The sequence below is a fragment of the Haliaeetus albicilla genome, chromosome 11, assembly GCF_947461875.1.
Source record: "Haliaeetus albicilla chromosome 11, bHalAlb1.1, whole genome shotgun sequence".
In the NCBI taxonomy this organism is placed as follows: domain Eukaryota; kingdom Metazoa; phylum Chordata; class Aves; order Accipitriformes; family Accipitridae; genus Haliaeetus; species Haliaeetus albicilla.
In genome coordinates, this window is record NC_091493.1 from 21,401,536 (window position 1) to 21,418,122 (window position 16,587).

The window sequence follows — 16,587 nt, forward strand, 5'->3', positions numbered from 1 at the left end:
CTGAAGCCAAAACTTGCAGATAAAAAGCCCAATTCCCTACAGCTTTACTTGGGAGGGTAACATTTATTAGCTGTAGTAGACTCAATTCTCCACATGGTGTAGCCCTTTGAGAAGAGGCCGAGCCACAGTATGAAGTTATGGATTTAAAAATACTCCTCTCCATTTTTTAATCACAATTGAATCTATCTATTCAGCATCTTGCTAACGTTCCTTTTGTGGCAGGTCATTATTGTTCAGAAGAGTCAAGTGCCTACAACCTTTAGCAGAATCTCTTTTCTCTAGGTCAGAATTTAGTTCTTATACCAGAAATGAGTAGGTTGACTATACAAGACTTAAGTCTTCAGCAAAAGGATTAACATGGGAGAATAAACACCTGGAAAAATGTAAAAGGAGGATGAGATGTGGGGGGAGGGGAGAAAACACCTTAATAAACAAAGAAAGAGTTGTTTTTTACCTCCCCTTTACAAATATGGTTTGGAACCAGAAGAAACAATTATGGTAAGTTTTAACTTCTGCTGTTAAAATACCAGCGCAGCACGTTTTACCCAAACAGTGTACACAGCCCTTATAACTGCTTACAGAACAATCCAAGTTTTTGCTATTTAGCTTTCTAGATTTTTGTTCAACTGCATTTGTCTGCTGAGCTGTGTGGGTAGTAGGTCACATCATCTACAGTGGCATGACATTTTTTTGAGTAGCATGGTGCTCAGCTTTTAGCATCTTTACAGGAAACAAGTTTTCAGTAGTTTATTGTGGCATACTTTTTTTTTTTTAATTTAAAGATTATACTCACTGCTCCATGCTGAAATGTCTTTTCTTAATAAGATTTAATGATTTTTTCCAACTTGATTCCTAAATTAACATCTATATTTTAATCGTTCTTTATCCCCTTTTTACTGAGGTAAGAAAACAAATTATAAAAACACAAGCATTCCACATGAGTGATTTTTGGAATCATGCACAAATAAAGTAGCAACTACCAACTGCAGCACTGAATACTAGGAAACTGAGAAGGCTAAAATACAAGCTTTAAAAAATATTATGTATCTGTAAAGCTATTTAATGGTAAACATGTTTGACTCTGCAATATCACTAGTCAGGAATTGTTTCAGATTATTCATTGAAGATGTGAAAGGAATTCACTTTACAGAGGTAAAGCTGAACAAACAAAAAATCAGATAATACTTTATGGAATCAAAGTAGGATTATTCTGAAATAACTCTTCTACCATAGAATGTATAGCAGCTGTATTATATTCCAGAACAACTTTTACCTATAAATCAGCCTGTAGACCTTTAATCACATACACTTTTGAGATTAAATACTTAAAAATATTTTTTTGAGTATTATACTAATATTCATTCAGTCTTTTAAACATTTTAAAAGCTAGTACTGGAAAAAAAATCTAGTTGCTAGGCTGCATAATTTGAAGTTGTATGAAAAATGGAAATGTACTTAAAGATAATATGAATCATTTAGTCAGAGCCACACTATACAGGAAGAGATGCCTCCCCGCCATTCTTCGCCCCGCCCCCAAAGACGACTTCTAGAACAGACTTTTGGTTTTGCTTTTTTATTAAGTCCATAAAAGCCTAGGATTTATAAAAAGCACATGCAAGTCCATTTACATTAACAGATCAGCGAGAAGTTGCAAACTTTCCTTAAACAGGAACTATTTCTTTAAGATTGGAAGCAGTAAATAAAACAGGATACCAGAACTGACAGCTAAGGTGACAACAGCAGCTTTGCTAACAGCTGAATTCCTGGTTTGTTCCTGGGGCATAGGGATATGTGGGGGCATGACACCCAAAACCAATTAAAATTCCCTACAGCTTTTGAGAGAACAGCAAAGTTGTTTGTTTTTTTTTTTTTTACTCTTTTACTGATCCATTTTAAGTCAGATCAACAGATCTACAATTTTTGAAGTGTTTTGTAATTGCAGCCTAGATTCTTGGTTTTACCTTTCTCCTGAAAGAGGGAATGTAAGTGAATATAAATGGGATCAGGAAAAGAGATGTCAGGAAAAGGTGCCACAGTCCCACCTTGAAATGCCGCAAGGAAAAGAAACAGATACTTGGACTGTCTGCCCTGTCCAGCTCCAGTCTGTGAAAAGCCAACTGACCAGTTATTGAAACAGCAAGTCACCACTTTTTGCAAATCTCTACAGAACCTTTAGCACTGAGCAAAAACAAGAAGAGCCACTGGGGTATCTTAAAGACTTTCTTTATGAGAAAAAAGTAACAGTTTGTATTGTTGCTTCACCATTCATCTTTCAGTATTTGTATTTTCACTTGAAGTAAACAAGATACTTTCACACTGAACAAAAAAATTAGAGCTTTCCCTTTTCTCAGTAGCTTAGGGATAGGAAGGACATTAGGCATATTTAACTGTTCCTAGTTTAAGCCATACAGTAATTTAATATTGCTGCAAGAATGTAGTTTTCTTCTCAAAAATCTATCCATTCTTTCCCCCTTAAGATTTCCTTACATAGCACACTAGTACCTTGAAGATAGACCCAAAGTAGTACTCAGGTTTGCTACAAATAATCCAATCCTTCCTTCCTTGGAAGAAAGTGGGTATTAGAACTTGTCTGACTGTCAGGAAGACTGAGATTTTCCCTATCTACAGAATAGGTATGACCTGTGACTGCTGTATATGCTCTAATTACGTCTCTGGCCAAAAGTGATTATGGTTAGTAAAATGCAGTGAAACCATTCCCCCTCTGACCAACCAACACCTCAAAGTTTTACACCTTGACAAAGACTAAGTGCTAACAGGGAACTGGAAAGTTTTTGACATAAATTACAGTGAGACCCATGATAATTTCATGGGATTTCAACTATCGGTCCACAACCTGTGACAAACATCACAGTTACTGTCACCTCAGTGGTAAGAAATATTGTACCAAGCAATTACCAGTGGTATACGGGACTGTAACTGAATTGATGATTATAGTGTAAATGGGTTTTCCTAATATCCTAAGTTTTCCATAATTATCAACTGTCAGTCATCTCAATATCCTGCCAGGCTTTCAATTTTTGTGATTAAACCTCTGTGGTAGTAGAATTATTTCCCAAAATATTTAGTGATCTAAGTTACACTGCATATGCTAGATGCTGGCAACAATGAAAGCACCTACATTAAAACAAAATTCTCACTACTGATGATATACAATGACTTTGACGCACTTGTTGGTGCAAGTGAATCTCTCATGCTGACCACTATCATCTCCTCCTCCTCCTTTTTTTTTTTTTTTTTTTTTTTAACGGTACACTGTGTGCCCCATGACCATTCAAGTAACATACAGAAAATCGAGGAAGTTCTTGGAATTTCGCAGAAATCAAAGTCTTACAACCCATGGCAACATCCATGGTTCTTATTGCAATAAAAAGTCAGTATGTATTCTTCATCCCAGTTATATTAAGATTTCTTTTAAAGAAAAGGTGCTGATATTTTGTATTGTTTCATCTATGAGGTAGACGGCGCTTTGATATAAATAGTGTAAATCAGAAATTGTTAGCTCTAAGCCTGCAACAAGCGCTGCACCACTGACTGCTCAAGTCAATTATTAAATCATGAATACGAAATAATTCCTCACTTTAAAAGACAAACAGTAAGTCTTTGAAAGGAGAGTGGTGGCCAAGCGTACAGACAGATGACTTCCCTTGACAAAGTTCATCGGAATTCTGGCTTTAGCCTCCAGACACCTTCACCGTTGGGGCTCCTATGGAAGGTGCAGAGATTGCGGAGAAGTTCTCTAAAGACGCAGGACTGCGCTGCAGGCAGTTTGGACTCAAATTCATGCAATATTTCCTGAGTGCTAGCCTCGCCGTCCACATGGGCCTGGAACGCTATGAAGTTACGCATATCCACGAGCAGTTCATCATATTCTGTTGAACCCAGGGCTGGGGCAGGTGCTTGCTGATGATTCTCATCTCCCTCATTCCCTGTCTGTTGTGGTAAAAGAAGGTGGTTTCTTGCCCTCATCTTAGCTAATAAAGATGAAGAGTCTAGTGCACTGGATGGTGATTCTCCAGATCTGCCATCAAAGTGCCCATTGGAACTACACTTCTTTACATTTTCTTTCTTTATTGTATCTGCACCCTGCAAACAAACATAAAGACTATGGAGAAAGTTGGATTTTGAAATCCACAGAATCTGTTATACAAAATCTGCTTGCTGTTTAGACTTAAACAACAAACATGAACACTCAGAAGCTAGATATCTGAAATACACAATAAAGAGGTAATATGTTCTGGTCTCAACTTTAGAACTTAGGAAGTGAAAGAAAAAGCATTGCTGGTCTTTAGACAGATAACCAGACCATGTTGCAATTTGTGACTGCTGTATCTAATTAGACTTCATCAAGATGCTATATCAAAACATGAAAAATCAAATTCATGGGTGACTAAAAACTCTAGAATTCTACATAATCATACAACAAATGGGTATGAGACACATCTACAGTATAAATCAGATTTGTTGCATAAATCAGAACATTTCACATATATCAGCTATTAAAAGAGAAATGTTAGCTTGTGTCTCTTACCTTGCACTTCTTTGCAGGTGATGCACAAGTGGAATGTGAAGAAAGCAGCATGGGGTTTCGTTTTTGACCAAACCGACTCCTGAAAACCCACAAAAGAATTAGCTCCATAAAACATCCTTCTCAAAGTGATTAGGATAGTTTTGCCAAAGACATTGACTGGGTTTGCATTTTAGGGTTCTCAAGAGCCCTCTGCCAAACTCTCTCTCCTCTACCATGCAACAGTAATGCTTTCTTTGTACTTCAGAATGGACTTCCTAGGCTTGTAATATGCCTTCATGTCTTTATTAAATATAAAACACGAACTCCACATTGATACATGTTATTGCAAATACCAAGTGCAAAAAAATGGTAAATCCGTAGCAGCCTAAGGAACTTTTCTGTTTTTGGAAAAGCAGTGTGAGAACTGAACTTACTTTATTCCTGATGGTGCACCTGAAAGACCACTCATGCCTGTCCATGTTGGCACACCAGAAGCAGCTCCTAAACATTGCTGTCGAGAGACTTTTAAGGCTCTTAAGGCATTCTGGGCCACTCTGTTTGCTTCTGCTTCCACCAGCACATGATCTGCACTGGAAGCTTCCATAATGGCATCATGCTTCATAACACTGTGCACCCCTAGAAACCAGAAGATACAAGAAAAGGTGAAGGAGGACATCTGTTCATTTACATGGTTATCTGTAAAATTAAATATTCACCATTTAAGTGAATGCCACAATCATATTTTTCCTTTTGCAGGTTGATTATAGTCAGCACTTCAGTATAGTCATTTCTAATAAGAGAACCCCCTTCTATCAGTTAAGCAATCAATTTGACAGCAAACCACTTCTGGTGTGCTGATGAGGTCATTATTCACAACAGACTTGGCAATTATGTGGGTAAATTGATCATTTCTATTGTTATGGACATGGCAGACAGAAGTGAAACCCCTGTGTAAATGAAGGTTGGTTATATCCTTATTTCCAGAAGAAACACTGCATTACTTCTACATCCAGAAGTGTTTCTGGAAGGCTGCAGATCTCTGAAATGTTTGTGCCGAGGTAATGAGCACATTCATAACCGAAGCATTTCAGTGATGAACATTTTAATGTTTCACTACAGTAACAGAATAGATAAAACACGTTTTGTATTGTAGCTCTGACCATCAGAGTAACAGAACTGCTCCTTCCCTCACTTGCATAAATTTTATATACCTCTGTTTAAATAGTCTGACACTGTTGAGCAGCAAAATAACAACTGTTACCTGATTTTTTGAAAAGTTTCTCCAAGACATAATCATCATTTTTCTTTGAGTCTTCCTCCTTCTCTTCACTGTTCTCCCTTCTGTATCGCTTTTGTTTCACTAGATGAGGAACACGCTCTCCTTCAAATTTGGCATCTTTGTGATGCTTCTTCTTAGACTTATCTTTGTGGCTCTCGTGTGACAGCATATCCACCCTGTGCTTTGTTTTTGAGGTACACTTATAATGATTATTACCTAATTGCCCATCTTCAGTTTTAGCAACCTGCTTTTCCCAAGAGCCAGCTGCACCACATGTAAGGCTAAAATCTCCCTTCACATTTGCATTAGCTGCTCCATGTACTTCATCAGCCACCATGGTGTTCAGACATTTGGCATTCTCTGAAGACCCTGCATCACCTAGCAATGACTGGAACATAGATTTGTCAGCTCTTTCCAAGCTTTCCTCCTTGCTTTTATTCAATGAATTTATATTAGTAGCAGCTTGTATATTATCTTTTGCATAGCTATTTTGGTCAAAGGCTTCCAAATTCCCTTTGGTTTCCTCACTTGCGTCTATTGCTTTAGAAGAAGAATTTGTCATGTGGGTGGTCGAGTAGGAATTGGATGACTTGCTGTACTTTGGTGAGCTGCTTTCTGTAAGATGGAGATCACCTTTAGAAGTGTCATTGTCAGGTGGCTTTTCAAGTTTCTGTTTCAGTTGGTGTTTTGGGACTTGAACATCTGAACCAGTACCTGAGGGATGAATGAAATTAGTATCCATTTATCAAACACTTCAAACATTTTTTCTTTTAAACAAACAGAGAAAAATGCGTACCTGCAAAAATTGCACTTGTTTCTGTCCCCTGAGACACATCTGGGCTGCTCAGAGTAAAAAGTTCATAAAGGTCATTGGATTTGAAAAAGCGCCTCTGCTTAGGGTCTTTCAGCACTCTGTTCGTTAAAAACTGTTTGAAGATTTGTCTAAAATTGAAAAAAAAGTACTTTGTGCATGAAACAATGTCTAGCTATGTTTAAGTACTGAATACAGTACTTAAACAGAAAACTGTATAAGCACAAATGTTACCCTGCAGAACAACTAAGCAGCGGGAAGATGATGTTAGTTTCCAAAAGACAATCTTGAGTTAGTAACTTTCAAACAACCAACTAAATTGTTAAACACAGGGATTTATTGTTTTGCAACAACCCCATAACACAACAGGTAACCACCATCCTGAAATGTCCTATGGGGCATCCCTTAACTAAGCAATAAATAACTTCACGGCTAGAATTTTTTTTGTCCATTAAAATTGAAAAGCTTGCATATGTTACAATAAAACTATCAGAAAGCTCCTGAAAGAAAAACAAGAGCTTGTTAAAATTACAACATTTTAATGGTCAATTGGTTGGAGGAATCAAAAGCAGCAGAGCAGCTCAGTCCGATGGTGATGACTGGATGACAATCACTGAAAAGGGAAATCAGATTTGTGGTTGAGAGGAAGGGAATAGAAGTCCATCTGCAGAAGACTGAAAGAAACAAATCTAGAGGAGAACTAAGTTGCAAAAAGTCTTCTAGCACTGGTAAATCTACTTCTATGCCATGTTTGTACTACATAGCTTTTGATTTCAAATTCTACGCACTATTTTCATGTACAAAAAATACATCCCTAAATAAAGCTGGAAATCAGTTCTCAAGAAGTGTTTTTATCACGGTTTTGGCTCTGCTGGCATTAAGCAGGGAAAATATTTTTAAATCCAGTTGGCAAAAACTAAGTTTAAACTTAGGTGCCAGCTACTGTAGTGCACCCATCAGATGACTTTAAAGTTTTTAAGAATTAACTGAGCTTCATAGCTTCTTGCAAGGATGATCACATATTTGCAGAAAAGAAAACACAGGCAAAGAGAAAAGGCAACTTGCTCAAAGTTCAAAGCCCATTGCACTGTTCAGGAAATAAATGAATTTCTGATGGCTGCCCTGACCCTTAGAGCCCACTTCCGTGATGTGGTCAGTGTTGTTCAAACCGAAGTATGCCAGAGGGATGCAAGCCAACCAACAGCGGATGCTTTTGTGTCCATGTGGTAAAATAGATTTAAAAAGGCACTCAATAAGTGCAGGTATTTCATTATTTAGAGCTTTTCATTCATCTGCATTTTCAAAGGGGATATTCCAGTTCTGAAGAGTAATGCCGGGGCAGAGGATTCCCATGTACATTCACTTGGAATTCATGTCAGTGAAGCTAACTACTGAGAAAGCTGAACGGGAAAGTAAAACAAAAAGATTTCACTGTTTTCAAAATACAAGCACTTCAAGGCTTTAGCTACATTTTGGAATAAATAATGTGAATATGACTGGTGGTTCTTGGGATTTAATTCTCTCACTTTGGAATGATTTGGGAATAAAATCAAATTGGGTTTGCAGAGTAGTAAATGGATGTATGTACCACATACATCTTTATATATCCTAAGGACAATATAAAGAACTTGTTGATTTCAATTTGCATTTCAGACTTGTTGAGTCTCATGTTCTGAGTAAGGGGCTCATTTTTTCCTGTCTATGCCTCACACTCTCTCATTTACAGTGAATTCTGGATGTACTGGACACAGCTGCTGGAACAGACTGATGAGGTATGTTTAGCATGTGGTTCTTGGAGCTAGAGAGGCAGCAGCACAGCGCTGCAGCTGGGAGCCTAATATTAGATGAAGGTCCATTTCTCAGCAGAAATTTTTAAAAGTTTTCAGTGACTCGCCCATCATGACCAAGATGGGGATTACAAGCCATGTGTGCACATGCACAGGTATGCCACTGTTACGTACACCTCAGATTCGCTACAAATATTTTCTTGTGCATACTGCTTTATCCAACTGACCTGTGGTATATCTTCTCTTCAATAGTACCTGCAGTGAGAAGCCTGTACACAGTCACCTGTTTCTTTTGGCCTATTCTCCAAGCACGTTCCCGAGCCTGGAACATAAAAGGTTTGGTTACCAGACATTAGCCTCTTAGACATGTGTTTAACAGAGAGCTATCGATACCACTGCTTCAAACCTAGTTTGGATATTTAACAAATAGTTCAAGAAGTTGCATAGCTGTGGTATTTCTACAACATTAGGACAACTAACTCAGCAGGAGAGAAAAACAATTTAGAAAGTTTACCTATGTAAAAAGAAAAGTTTCCAGTTGTACGAAGAAATCTATGCAATAAATCTCAAAAAATAAATTACGTTAAAATTAGAACTCTTATCTAGGATACGTACTTTATATAGACTTATTCCAAAAGGGAACTATTTTACAATAGATCTTTAATATATGCATTTCTGTTGAACTTTTCTTCTTTTTCTTAACTGAAAGCTTTCCTATAAACATCTTGAACCAACAACTAAAACATACCACTTGCAGATCTCAGAGCTATGTAGGATTTTCATCACAAATATTTTTTTCCTCTCAAACATGTAAGCCGCATATACTGTTGAGGGATCTAATAAACCAGGGTCTCATCACACCATCAGATAAAGAACAACTTCTTCAAGGTATTCGCTTAACAGCAGCTTCTAAGGGTATAGCTACATATCATTATTTAGTGACAAAGCCAATTTAAGCAACACTTGCTCCCCTTTGCTTACCCTGCATTGCCACTGTAAACAGTCATGCGTGTTCAAGAGCTTGCACAGCTGTACTCTCCCTTCAGAAACATCTGGTTTGTTTGTTTGTTTATTTTTAAAAATCAGGCCATTTCAACTGTTTGTTTGGCTACACTCTAAACAGACTATGTGAATTGACAATATTGAAGAGTGGTAGGGTATAACAGCATAAAGGGGATGTGGTGGGAACCACTTAAATCGGCTTTGCCACAAGAGTAATAATATGGAACTGCACCCTAAGTGACCATTGCTAGGAACAACAACTTAGGGAAGAGCAACATAGTGGTTTAACACTGTTTGAGGAGATAAATGTCATTCTGTCTTCAGTTTTATTTAAACTTAGCTTGTAAATGGAATGTAATGAACCAAACTCACCTGTGTGTCTGTACTAGGATTCCAATCGGGATCATAAATAATAACCCGGTCAGCACCAGTCAAGTTAACTCCAATGCCACCAACACGAGTTGTTAGAAGAAAAATAAATATGGACTTGTCCTATAACACAAGAAAGAATTTACTAAAGCAAGAATTACCAAAGTAGAATGATTGTGGTTTTTTTTTTTTTTTATTTCCTGGATTCTTTTATTATCAGCATTATTTGCAAAGATGCAAAGGGACCCAAGAGAAGGAATGCATTTCCTTCTTTGCCTAATATCTCTTGACAAATAAGAGTAGTTTGATCTAAATTTCATTTACTGTTGTCCAATAAAATTTCTTTTTCCCCTTTTCAACTGTGTTTTTTTTCTTAGCAGAAAACCCAACTTAAGTGTGGAAAAAGTGATCGCTTTTTTCCCCCTCTCACAAAGAAAGTGGTTTCATTTGATTGAAGTCCCCAGTTTTGTGTGTCAAACCTGTAGTATAATTAAAAACAGACCAAAAAGGAATGCAAGAACTCAACCATACTCACTAACAGGCATTAGTGTGTGGGATACAACATCTCACCTCATTGTATCTTGCTATAAGGGGCTGTCTGGAAGCTATTGTTGTGGTGCCATCCATCCTGAGGTACGAATAGTTTCTTTCACTCACAAAGACTTCAAGTATCTGCAGCATCTGTTGTGATGGAAAAAAATTAATGAAATCCAGACATGAAGACTGAGCAACTGTCTGATCAAGTCATAAGAATTTCTGGTACTAACTGCAGTGCCAACCAAACAAACAAGATGATGACCAAAAACTTGTGAAACTTAAATAAGCAGAAAATTCATTAACTTATGTAATTGGGGAAAAAAAAATAATAAAAAGTAGTTATTTCACTGCTGAATGCGTGAGTGGAATGTTTGTGCTTGGTTTGGGAGGTCCAGAGCCACGGTCTCAAGACAATTAACCAGGTAAATGATGCAGCATTCCAAGGGAATCCATGGAAGCAAGACAAAATCATGAATACATAGGGAAAACAAATGAAGGTCACTGTCTGTGCTACTGGCCCAAAGCACACAGTTCTGAGAATTAGATGTGCAGCACATGCACTAAACACAGCAAACAAACTGACTACCGATTCTATCCTGAAACTACACAATAGGGACAATAAATACGTCACCACTGCTTCAGCTTGGTGTTATATGGGTAGAACTGATACAAGCTTTGAGCCAGTATAATGAATTTGGGCAAGACTGCCACAACACTGTGTCATTCCAGTAAAGCTTACTGAGCTTGGGAACTGGTCTCCAATTATTCCAAAGACATTAGTAATTTTTGGTTTTTTGTTTCAATAAGATGTTAATTTTCTGAGAAGGACACTACAAAAGGTGGTTCTAATTACAAGTCTTGTTGGGATACATACATACACATTTTTAGTTTTAGTAATAACTAAAACTAAAACCAATTAGCTCATCTTACCTGTCTTGACTGAGTAAAAAACAACACTCTGTGACCTTGTTTGTGCCATATTTTCAGCAAGGATTCTACCACTATCATTTTTCCAGAACGTTTCCAATATCCAAACTGATCTGCTTCCGCCACTTCAGCATCTGGTACACCCTTCAAAATCCTGGGGCCACCAGAGAAGAGGTCAGGGTGGTTGCAAATCTTTCTCAAAGCTACTAGTCCTGAGAAAATCTAAAGAACACAGGAGAAAAATATTTTTATTTTCATTTTCTTGACAAATACATTTGTCTGTATGGGTTGTGGTTGAGAAAAATAATGTATTAATCCAGTAATCATCAAGAAGTTTGTTTTTAATAGTGGTTTGCTCTTTAGAAAAGCCAATGGACGCTAATACTCATTTCATGGAAAGTTTTAGGAAAAATCAAGAAGAATAATCAAGAATCAAGTACAAGAGAAGGTCAATGAAATTTTACATTCTTTTGAGCCTATTCTGGTGACAATGTTAAGAGCAATTTCCCTTGCTGTTTCTGCAGCAATTTCCACATTAGCAAAAGTAGTCTTTAGCTGTAACTCACAGTCAAATTTTTCCTACTCAAAAGGAAAGATTCCACCAAGTTTGTTACTTGAAATTATTGTGTCCTTCCTTCCAACCCCTGCCATGTTAGCAGGTAACTTAAGACAGACCTTGAGGATAGCAAGTATACCCACCAGTATGCATGGTAACAAAGAACAGATGAGTAAACATATTTGAACAAACATATGAAGCTGAAAATTACCACTTTTGATGCCATGTTAGAAGGTTCTGTTCAGTTATTCATTCAACAAGATTACAAGTGTTACTTATTCTTCTGATATAATGGGCACTCATTAAAAATGAACTAGCTTGAAACAGCAAATCCCTCAATCTTCTATCGCTACAAGTTGGATGAGCCTGCTCATAATTTATGGTTTGTTTGTACGATGGGGTTTTTGTTTTTCAGCTGGAATTCATTGCTGTCATCACAAAACATCTAATAAAAGCATTGACGTTTACTGTTCAAAATTTTCAAAACTCTAGCAAATATGATAGCCCATTCTGTACATCTTAAGAGAAATTTCTGCAGATAGTCTTGTACAAGCCATCTCTTGAAGATCAAGCTCCTTAAAATAATTTTCATTGGGATAACTAAAATGGCTAGGCATTTGAAAAAGCTTGGCCACTATACCTTTGCGAGATCTTGAAAAAATATAAAAGTAAAAACAGTGATAAGGTCAACATCTGCTTTGTATGGCACTGCAATATACATGGCTGTACTGACCATACAACTAACTGGAGTCACTGGTGGTGGGGGCAGAAGGGATTTCACAGCTCACAAGACAAGGAAACATGGTAAATTACACATCATAACCAAGACATATTACTTCTCCTCTTACAAACAGTAGATCTGTATCCTGCAGGTAAAATGGGAGTGAAAAACATCCACTGCATGCATACAAAAGTCAAATGGACCAAATGTGTGTAATGTAGGAGTCACAGGGAATAGCAGACTTTTTACACAGGCAACAGCAGGCATCTGAAACTGTATTTCCATTACTGCTGTCAACCTGGTCACAGCAATTTCAACACTTATGTTGTAAGGATGGAGGCAAAAGGTGTTGAAGTGACTAGTATGACCGTAACAAGGATGCTTGCTATTTGCTCTGCTATACATTAAGACTCTGTGAAATAATCAACTGTTGCATCACAGAGTTATCATACCTGAACTGTACTCTGAGGACAAATTACTCTTTTCCTTTGCTTCACTTTTGCAATTGTATAAAAGCATGCATATGGTAACCTAGAGCAGGTCATCCAACAAGCCATAATTTGTTCCCAAGATCACAAACATATTGCAAAGTCATTCCACTACTACTTTTATCTGCTCATGCCGCTACATATGGATCACTAACTCTACATATTCCCTGGAATATTTCTGAGAAAAAAAAGCATATATCCACAAAAGTAGAAGTGAGATTAGTGTGTTTGCTCCCCTTCCTGCTCAGAATCCAGACAGAAGAATGCAAAGGTCAGTCCATGACTTTATCCATCAAATTCTACCTGTCATTAACATTAATTAATGCCAACCTGCATGTCTCCATTGAGAATCTGGTAAACTTCTTTAGAGCTGATGAAATTTTGATAGACTTGACGCTGCTCATCTGTCAAACGGCAGAAGAGGACCTACCAAAGCAAACAAATGAACAAATGAAACAAATGAACAGGTCGGGCTCAAGCCCGACCTGTAAACTCCAAATAGAGTGAATTTTAAAGTTTTGCAATGTGCTACAATGAAGCTTCACAGATGTCTGACATACTGAAATACTAAGTTAAAAGATACTGCATAGAAAGAATTAAAAAAGAAGAAAGATTAAAGAGAGGACAGGAAAGCCTGAAGCACTGAAACCTGAGTGGCAGAAGAATCTAATAATGACTACAAGTGAGTATTTGTAGGAATTTCAGTTGTTTAAACAATCCTTTCAACCTCTACTTTGAATCAGAATGTTTCCTAAAAAGACATCTCACCTCTTTGTAGAGCAAACAAGTTTTTGATCAAAAGGCTAATATTTTGGAAATTTATTAGAATGTACAGGCCCAGCTAGCTTGCCGTATGAACAACTGCCATCAAGTATTTCTCTACTATTTGCTGCCAAAATGAACCTTTTTAAAGGAGAAAACAATGCTAAAGTGTCCAAGAGATGCATCATAGGAAACACCCCATGGACAACTCATTTGTATGCACCTGTGACCTAGGAGGACAGTATTAAGCAGACCTGACTATGCTTCATATATCCTTTGGTTTTTAGATGAGAGTGTACTTGTACAGACCCTGCAAGACTGTGACCATTTAATGCTCAGAATGTAGGTGGAAGGAGTATGCAACTTGAAAGCTCTACATCTTATCTTTAGTTAAAACAGCATTTCATCTACTATTAGCACAAATTATTTCCAAATGTCCATGAAAGATTGGATTTTGGGGAAGGAGAGGGCTCAGATCTAATAGTAAAGATAAGCAAACCTGTTCATTTTTATCTGGAAGTGAAAGGCTCATTTTTACATCAGCCTTCATTCTTCGCAGCAAGTAGGGGTTTATGGTGTCCCGTAACACACAGGCACATTTGTATGCAGTTTTTACCTGAAAAAGGAAGAAAAAGCAAAAGTTGTATTTTGGTTCTTGATATTAATGTTAGTAACAAGCAAAATTCCATATCTAGTAATAGGAAAATTCTAATAAAATTAGATTATTTATGAATCACATGCATCTACAGTTACATATTCAACACAACATGAATTGCAATAAAATTCACGTTAGCAACAATAACATTGAAAAAGTAAGTCTTCCTCAGATACCACTAACTTATCTTTCCTAATTTAGTGGACTTTAAAAGAGATCAGAAATGAGGTATTTCTTTTAGAAACCAATTCAAGAAGTGAGTATAAACTTGCACAGAACCAAAATCCTCATGAAAAACTGCTAATACATATACTGAAGATCAAAAAACAAGCCTACAGCAATGGTGTTTACTAGACAATAAGTGAAGATCAGTGCCCACTTGAGACTATTAAAAAAATCGGTACAAGAAAATCCTCACGATCACAGAAACTAAAGGTCACTCTGGCCTTAAATGGAGCATATGGTTCTATAATGGGTAATGGATGTGTGAGATGGGTATTAACTGTACATAATGGCTAAAAAATACCTTCATTTCTCTTAAAGCTAAACAAAGAATATAATAAATTATTGATGTGTAAAAAACAAATTGGCTGTCCAATTTAGTAAATTACTAAGCTTTAGACAGGGGAAGTACTCAAACTCAAGAAGAAAATAAAACTTTAGAAATGTATGTGTGCGAAACGTTACAAGAATATTTAAAAGGATAAAAGTTTATTAGCATTTATATGAAACTTAGTCTGCAGATTATTATGCAGACAATTTATCTATCAGCTAATTTGAAAAAAGTTTAAGAACTCATAAATACTGAGAACCACAACTACGAAGATTAATAGACATACTTATTCAAAATAATATTCCCAATAATTTTTGCTTTCAAAATTAAATAGTTTATCTACTTTCAGACTTCCAATACATACTCTAGCTTTTTAAAATGAAAACGGTTTTCAGTTTGGATTTAAGGATTCCTCTATTGCATAATTTGCCAAAGCTTGATATCAAACAGGAAAGTTTTATTCAAATACATCAAAACACAAGATGTATTTTATATACACTTCCCACCGCAATTTGCTTATCTTTACTTTACATCAAAGAATAATTCTAATGATTTAAACCTTTGACAAGAAAGCCTTGTGTATAAGCTATACCCCTGTATAAACAAAATGGTCTCATTTAGTTGAACAGTTCTTTTCTCAAACGCAGCAGTAAAACACACATGCACCTCTCTTTTGAGTTGTGACTAGAACATACAGCATGAAGTACATTTAAAAGTCAGTTTAGAAACAACGTAACAGTTTCCTTCAAGCAAAGTGATATTTTTGAGGCATTTACCTGGACAGGAGAGGCATTAGAATACCCTCCCATGGTTATTGGAACAGAAAATTGCTCCATGAACACAGGCAGTGTTCCCAATTTCCCTGGGAATACAAAGTCAAAGAGGGACCAGAGCTCCTTTAGGTTATTTTGCATAGGCGAGCCAGACAAGATGATTCGATGGGGTGTGCGGAACTATTAATAAAAACCACAAAACCAAAAGAAAGTTATTTTCACGGTTCATGGTGTAACCTGCCTCCTGCTTCAGAGTATATTCAATTTCACCATCAATGAATTCTCATTTTAAAATATGTGGCCTCATATTCCTGAAATAAACAGCTTTCTGCAATATATTGTCCATAAACTGTTAGCAGAAGATGAATACCAGCAATCTGACATTCATCCCAAATGGTAAATTACTACACAATTTAAAATTTCTGATTTTTTTCTCTACCATACTTCTGTAAATTTACTAATGTAAGCTCATTAAAAATGTTAAGTAAATTAAATAGTCAAATACAGACCATTTTGATTTATGCTTTTGCTCTTTATTAATGGTCAAATGTGCATTTTTATGATAAAGTAATACAGGCTATTAGATTTGGGAACCTCCCCCCCAGAGCACTTAAAATATTTCATTCATTTTTTATAAAGTACCTGCTTGCATGCAAGTGTGACCGCGGCATTTGGATTTCGGATTTTGTGACCCTCATCCAGAATCACATAATGCCAGTCATAGCTGTGGATGTTATCCTGCATCAGTCGAATGTATGAATAAGATGTAATTAAAATTCCATGGCATGAAGCAATTTCCTGAATTAGTTTCACCTAAAAGCAAAAGGTGCATGTTGTCA

At 36.7% G+C, this 16,587-nt stretch overlaps 1 protein-coding gene across 1 annotated transcript in view; it reads right to left on the minus strand.

Annotated features, from left to right (window-relative positions):
* Positions 1-1,557: 1,557 nt before the first annotated feature.
* The window catches only part of ERCC6 (ERCC excision repair 6, chromatin remodeling factor), a 48,871-nt gene continuing 33,841 nt past the window's right edge, over positions 1,558-16,587 (minus strand). Inside the window, exons 8-20 of the mRNA XM_009912010.2 lie at positions 16,391-16,561; positions 15,752-15,928; positions 14,267-14,383; positions 13,336-13,431; positions 11,244-11,462; positions 10,347-10,457; positions 9,780-9,899; positions 8,633-8,727; positions 6,604-6,749; positions 5,790-6,521; positions 4,963-5,164; positions 4,550-4,628; positions 1,558-4,104 (exon numbers count right to left, since the gene is read on the minus strand). Coding sequence (XP_009910312.2) covers positions 3,676-4,104; positions 4,550-4,628; positions 4,963-5,164; positions 5,790-6,521; positions 6,604-6,749; positions 8,633-8,727; positions 9,780-9,899; positions 10,347-10,457; positions 11,244-11,462; positions 13,336-13,431; positions 14,267-14,383; positions 15,752-15,928; positions 16,391-16,561 — 2,694 coding nt within the window. The 3' untranslated portion in view covers positions 1,558-3,675. The remainder of the gene's footprint in view (positions 4,105-4,549; positions 4,629-4,962; positions 5,165-5,789; positions 6,522-6,603; positions 6,750-8,632; positions 8,728-9,779; positions 9,900-10,346; positions 10,458-11,243; positions 11,463-13,335; positions 13,432-14,266; positions 14,384-15,751; positions 15,929-16,390; positions 16,562-16,587) is intronic.